This window comes from Pygoscelis adeliae, unplaced genomic scaffold, assembly GCF_000699105.1.
Source record: "Pygoscelis adeliae isolate BGI_AS28 unplaced genomic scaffold, ASM69910v1 Scaffold207, whole genome shotgun sequence".
NCBI classification, from domain to species: domain Eukaryota; kingdom Metazoa; phylum Chordata; class Aves; order Sphenisciformes; family Spheniscidae; genus Pygoscelis; species Pygoscelis adeliae.
The window spans coordinates 671928-678711 of record NW_008825160.1 but is presented as its reverse complement, the minus strand read 5'-3'; the positions used below and the strand labels follow the sequence as shown (position 1 = coordinate 678711).

Genomic DNA, 6784 nt, shown 5'->3' with positions numbered 1-6784 from the left:
GGGTTCACTGCTGGGTTTGGTTAAAAATGTGAAACTCTTCCCTCATTCCCAATCCCGAACCCTGGAGAAGGAGAGGATGGGAGTGGGGCAGAGGGAGAGCTCTCTGGTCAAGGAGGGAGGCGGCTGGGTTTAGCAAGGAGCTAAAACCTTATTGCTGGCCTTCAGGTGAGCTTTGTTTTGCTTTGCAGGTGTTCTTCATTGAATCTGTCTGCAATGATCCCACGGTAGTTGCCACCAACGTTATGGTAAGCATGGAAACATCTTGCTTTTTTTTCCCCTCGTGTAGGATTTTCCACCTGCGCCCAGCTGGTTTCTTGGTCTTGCCAGAGATGGTTGAGGATTAGGAGGTTTTTATCTTTTTATGATGTATTTGTCCTGGGGTGAGAAAGGAACTTTTATCTCCCAGGAACCAGGGCCGCCTGGAAGTAATGAAGATAAAAGTTGTTGTAGCCTTTCCCCAGCTCCCTTCTATGCTCTCTGCATACCTGCTGACCTGTAACTTGATATTAAGGACAGGATGCTTTGGTGACCCCCCAAAGTCCCACTTTTTGGAAGTGAGGGATGCAGTTAGGGGTTTAAATCCCATCAGAGAGCAGTCAGACTTGATGTCTTCAGCCACATGCAGCTTCCCAAAATCTATTGGGGTCTGCTTTGAGAAGAACAGTAGCTGAGCTCAGAGGTTTCTTGCCACTAGCTGAAGTCTTGGCTGGGAGAGCAGCATAAAACGTTGCTTCTCGACTCCTTTGGGAGCTGCTGTATCTTTGATTTCCCACGAGCAGAAGAGCTCCTTTACCCGTTAGGCTCAGCTAGGGCAGGTAGATGTTACTTGGTCTACCTAGGCACGATTAACTTGAATGAAAGTGTCCTTTCCTCCACTGGGCTCTGCTCCAGCCTTATCTCCAGTTGTACATCTGAACTTTGTGAGCCATTTTGTGGTGTCTGGAAATACACTGCAGGATACCCAAAGTCTGTGAGAAGGGTTTTGTCGGGTTTTGTTCTGCCCCCGGGACGGGCTCCGCAAAGGGGTGCTATGGTGGGGGCTAGAGCAAGCGTGGCTTTTGCTCCTGCTGGGAGCTGGTGTCCCATGGCCAGCGATCAGCTTTTTGGGAAGTTGTACGCAGCCTTTTCCATGATGCTAACAAAATGCTCAGTTTGCTCTTTTTTTTTTCTTCTTTTTTTTCCTTTTTCCTCTTTGCAATACCGTGAAGCTAGATTTTTTTTTTGGAGGATTTAATCCCTTTCTCTGGAAACTAATGCTTGAAGGGGGAGAAAATGAACTACTAGCTGAGCGTAGGTTTTTGCTCCACGGGGTGCTGCAGATGAATGGTGCTCTTAGCGCTGGGATCAGTGCGGAAAATACGCTGCGGGCCTGGGGTGCTGCCATGCGTGTTGCTTGGTTGTGTTATCCTGTTGGTTTCAGGACTGCATGTGAAGTTACTAATCTGTTATGCTGCTGCTCAAACACAAATCTTCAGGAAAAATAGCCTGTTAGAATAGTTCATGAGAGCTCTGGATATTCACATTGCCCGTTTCTAGCCTCTTTCAGCCCAGTAGCTTGTAGCAAACGCTGCACAGGAAGGGGTTGAATGTTGTTATCCTGCAACCTCAGATGGTGGACAGCCAGGTTGACCTCTACCTCCTGGGAGCTTTATTCACTCAAAAGGCCCGGGACAAGCATCTTGCCTAAGGTTATGCACTTTCCATCCTCAGCTTGAACTGTGTAAACCTGATGCTTTTCTTTAGCCATAAAAAAAGCTCAGTTTTCCCACTGTGTTGGGTGGTGAGGTGTTACTCCAACTCTTGGGAGAACGGGAGCAGACTGATATGCATCTGTACTGGTCATGCAACGGTTTATACCAGATTTTCTCACCTTATGCTTAGTTTTGGGTCTAGTTTGCTTCTTTTCTGTCTTCTCATAAGTGATGGCTGTAAACTGGCTCAGCCAATAGCTGGATCTTGGCAGGACTTTGAAATTTGAGATTAGTATGGTCTGGCTTGGAAAGCTTCCTAACCTCTCCTTGCGGTGTGTTTTTATTTTTTCCCTTGCTGCAGGAAGTAAAATTGTCAAGCCCTGATTACCGGGACTGTAATTCGACCGATGCCATGGAGGACTTCATGAAGAGGATCAATTGTTACCAGGCCAGCTACCAGCCACTCGACCCTGATGACTATGACCGGTAAGAGACTTTGCTGACTTTTGAACTGGCTTGAATGCCTGCCTTCTCCCAGGAGAGGAGTATGGAGCTGTATTTCACTTTTTCTTCAAATACGTGACTGTGCTAGAATAACATATGACCAAGCCTCATTGTGAATTCGGCTTTTTCCTTGAAAATGCTGGTTTTCCCCAGCCCTGTGCCAGGGAGCCGGGCACTGAAACCTTCCCAGGCTCTTCTGGGCTCAGGTACGCTGGTTCTGCAGGTCTAAATACAAAGGTTTTGGAAAAGCAGTTCTGTTTGAGTGTTTCTGAGATGCTTTTGTCGGTTAAAGAAAGGGAATGCTTGAACAGGCTCAAACTACAAGGTTGAGCAAAGCCCTGTGGTTTCCGCCTAGTTGTGTGCCATTGGAAGACCTTTGCTGTCCTGCAGGACCGTGCAGGCACCTCCCAGCCTTTCCGGTGCTCACAAATGCGTCTGTGTGCTCTGCGTGGATAATCCCGGTCCTGCTGAGCCCTGTCCTAGGGAGGAACATGCTCCCTGCTAGTCCTGTTTAATCCTCTTTACGGCTGCAACGAGGAATGGCGATTACACTGGTGTTAGTTAGCTCTCCATGAATCGCCGTTACCTGTTGGCTTCCTGTTGAAAATAGCCTGCAGGAAATCCTTTTAGCTGGGTGATTATGTTGACTGAGATACCTCACAAGGCTGTTTTTTCAAGAATGGTGTTTCTTTCTTTCCGCTTTCCCCACTGGCAACCTCCTCATCCTTGCTTTTCCTAGGGAGCTTTCTCTCATCAAAGTCATCGATGTTGGCCGGCGGTTCCTGGTCAACAGGGTTCAGGATCACATCCAGAGCAGGATCGTTTACTACCTGATGAACATCCATGTCCAGCCCCGCACCATCTATCTCTGTCGGCACGGCGAGAGCGAGTTCAACCTCAAGGGGAAGATTGGAGGCGACTCGGGCCTCTCCAACAGGGGCAAGAAGGTGAGGGAGAAGGGAACATTCCCTTATGGCTTCTAGGAGTCATTTGGCCATAGCAGATGCCATGCATTGGGTTAAGTGTATATTTGATGACAGCTGGGGTGCGCAGGGGATCCATCTATAGGGCTGGTTAAATTTGGGCTCGGGCATGGCCTCAAAACAAGACTTTCCAGCCATCAATGTTACATGTAGGCTTGCATGTAGTTAGGGGTTAGCAGAGGTCGGGCTGCAGTTATCTCTAGGAGCGAAGGGTATCAGTATCTTCATTGAGTTGGTTCAGACCTTGCACAGGCAGGGCGGGATGTAGAAGGACTGCTGCCACCCTTCAGTAGGGATAGCCGACTCCAAGGGTGCTTTCAGATTGCTCACTACTTGATTCTTCAAAGACGTGGTCAAGCGCACTGCTTCAGGGAGGGTTAAGCTATTTTGGCTTGCCAGACCATTTTGAAGTCCAAATGGAGTCACTTGAGGTGTGACTATTGTCAAGGACTACGGGATACATCGATTTAGCTCTATGACAAATAAGCAGAGCTGTGGTTAAGGGTGGCCTGGGATCTTCCATTGCATTGTAGGAGAGCCCAGGTTGTGGTGCTGTTTCTTGGATGCTGATGTTGTTCCTTGATGACGTTAGGTTGCCGCTTCCTCCTCTGCTTTCTCTCTATCCTCATACCCCTCATAGCTTTTGGGGATCAATGCATGTGTGGCTGCTCTTCACCTCAGAGCAGAAGGCTAAGATGTCTGCCTATGGAAGGCAAAAGAGGTCCTGGAGAAGGCATTTACTGGGAAGCAGGGCAGAAGGCCCATTGGGAAGCTGTGGATCAGGAATCAACCTCTTTTATGTCCCACAGTTTGCACTGGCGCTGAACAAGTTTGTTGGGGAGCAGAATCTGAAGGACCTCAAAGTCTGGACCAGCCAACTAAAGAGGACAATCCAAACGGCAGAAGCTCTCCAACTGCCCTATGAGCAGTGGAAGGCACTCAATGAAATCGATGCTGTAAGTATCTTTGATTGCAGTAGGAACAGCTGGATCATGCTGGTTGCTGCTTGGCAGAGAGGGTGATAGCACCGGTCTCTTCACTTTTGCCTAAATCTTGCCATTTGTGGGGAGACTTTCCTTCTGTGGGAAAGGGTGGTAGTTCTGCTGCAATACTCACAACTTGGCTTCTGATCTTAGCTCTGCCCTGTGCAGATGCTTCAAGATATTGGCTTGAATGAGCAGATTAAAATGATTTTTGCTTGGAGCCGCTCTGTAGCTGACCACTCAGAGGGTTATAGACAATTGCTTCGGAGAAGGCTTTGCATGTTGGGTGTGCTGGTGCTTTTTGACTTGAGCATGTCCAGTAACCTCATGGATGTCCTGTTCTGGCAGGGTGTGTGTGAAGAAATGACATATGAAGAAATCAGGGAGCAGCATCCAGAGGAATTTGCTTTACGTGATCAGGATAAATATTACTACCGCTATCCTTCTGGGGAGGTAGGTCTGCGAGGAGACCTTCAGAGATGTGACTCTTACTTTAAACATGGCCTTCTTGTCTTCATGCTGTCCTCTACACTCAGAGCAGGGAAGCAGCAAGTGCTCCAAGAAACTAGAATCAAGAAAGGTCAGGGCTCATATTTACCTTTTGCATTGAGCTCTTGTGAAATCGCGGTATGAGAAGATTTTATGAAGAAATGTAGCACTTAACAAACAGTCCCACTGACTTTATAGCAAACTAGTAGGAAGAGGGCTCTGGAGGTTTCTAGTCCAACCTCCTCCGTTACATCCATGCAAACTTGTGCTGCCTCAATTTCCTTTTCTTTCACTTCCAAAGAAGTAATTTCTACCCCTGCTCTCAGTATCGTTCCCTAAGGGTTGATGTTGATCTCTGTTCCTGGCGATCTGCTTTCAGGGTGTGACACAATGAGGTGGGAATTGACATCAGTTCTGGATGATACTTTAGGTTGTGAACTGGGCTTTTTATCCCCAAATTAAGTCACGTCCGTAGACATTTAAGAAAAAAATCTTTGGAGGCATCCTTATGAGAGCGTGTCTAGCAGGAGAATGTTTGGGGATGTCTGACACTGACTCTGTGTGTCTGGGGTTCCTTCTGGCTGCCTGTCACGGTTCTTTATGAAGTCATTCAAAACCCTGGAGATTTTCAGGTTGCTCCAGACTTTTCAGAACTTAGAAATCCTGTAGAAAATCAAATTTCAAGATGATACAGAGAGATTATGCTCAAAGCCCCTCTGCAATTGTTGCTTACCTTCATAAACTTTCCAGGACTGTAACTGAGATGTGAATGGCTTCTTCCTCCTCTGACCAGAAGAAGTAGCTGTGTTCTAGAGTAGCCTGAAGATGAGGATTTGTTGAACTTCTCTTGTTTTTAGCAGTAGTTATGATGGTTTAGTCAGAGGCATGAAATCAATAGATGTACCAAGACAAGGACCACTGTTTCTTGTGAGGTGCTCGTTTTCTTGATTCTATGCCATATCTCCCTTCTTCTCTGTCTCAGTCCTACCAAGATCTGGTGCAGCGCCTAGAGCCTGTCATCATGGAGCTGGAGAGACAAGAGAACGTCCTTGTGATCTGTCACCAGGCTGTCATGCGCTGTCTCCTGGCATACTTTCTGGACAAGAGTGCAGGTGAGCTCCCTGTCCCTGGGAAGAGGATTGATCCTGCTGGAGGAGGGATGATAGACGGAGCTCTGAGGAGATGAGAGATGTCTTCAGGTCCACACAGGGCCTGGAGCATGCATCTCTTTGGTGTGGGATGGCCTTAGCTGTTGATGAAGATGTCTAAACCTGCTTTTTGGAGAGGGGATGGGGTAACCCTCCTGCTTTGCTTTCTCTGCAGATGAAATGCCCTACCTGAAATGTCCCCTTCACACAGTGTTGAAGCTGACCCCGGTGGCCTATGGTAAGTGGGGCCTTTACTAAACATGCCAAGGGGTTCGACTTGTACCTCCTCCTGAATCCAAGCTGCCTCTGGGGTGGAGCACTTTGTAGCATCCTGTGCCCGTTGGGTTTGCTGATGGCCTCTCTGTCTCCTTGTGCTCCCTTCTGCAGGCTGCCGGGTGGAGTCCATCTCGCTGAACATTGAAGCCGTCAACACCCACAGGGAACGGCCAGAGGTGAGTGTTGCTTTTCCTCAGAGCCATCCTTTGCTGTCCCCCTCCTTTCCCTGATGGTCAGCTGGCAGCAAGGATGCCCGGGTTGGGCATGGGGGGATTCCTCAGCTAGATGCTTAGAGTGCTGCTAGAGGACTGGATGGGTTCTTGCTCTGCAAAGACGTGGCTGGTCAAGGGTTTTCCAAGGGAAAAGGACTGTTGAATATGCCTGTTTCCCACTGTGTTTGCCCAGATTAAAGCTGGCCCAGGGAAAGCTTCTCCCTGGTCTTTAACTTTCACCTGTCCAGTCATTCGCTCACCCGAGCGGGGAACGGAGCTGTGGACGGAGAAGGTGACTTCTCCCAGGTCTCCCAAGTGGCTGGCAAAGCCCAGGGTCGGCGCCCTGCCCCACATTTCCTGCCTTTGTTTTTTTTCCTGGCGTGCCCACGGCTCCATGTGGCTGTGTCATGGTTTAACCCCAGCTGGCAACTAAGCCCCACACAGCCACTCGCTCACTCCCCCCCCCGATGGAATGGGGGAGAGAATCGGAAGGGGAAA

The 6784-nt window shown here is 48.7% G+C and overlaps 1 protein-coding gene across 3 annotated transcripts in view; it reads left to right on the top strand.

Annotated features, from left to right (window-relative positions):
* Positions 1-6784, top strand: part of PFKFB3 (6-phosphofructo-2-kinase/fructose-2,6-biphosphatase 3) — a 15942-nt gene that overhangs the window by 1593 nt on the left and 7565 nt on the right. For all 3 annotated transcript variants that reach the window (XM_009328678.1, XM_009328677.1, XM_009328679.1), the window contains exons 5-12: positions 189-245; positions 2053-2177; positions 2935-3142; positions 3988-4134; positions 4510-4614; positions 5633-5762; positions 5974-6036; positions 6186-6250. In XM_009328678.1, coding sequence (XP_009326953.1) covers positions 189-245; positions 2053-2177; positions 2935-3142; positions 3988-4134; positions 4510-4614; positions 5633-5762; positions 5974-6036; positions 6186-6250 — 900 coding nt within the window. The remainder of the gene's footprint in view (positions 1-188; positions 246-2052; positions 2178-2934; positions 3143-3987; positions 4135-4509; positions 4615-5632; positions 5763-5973; positions 6037-6185; positions 6251-6784) is intronic.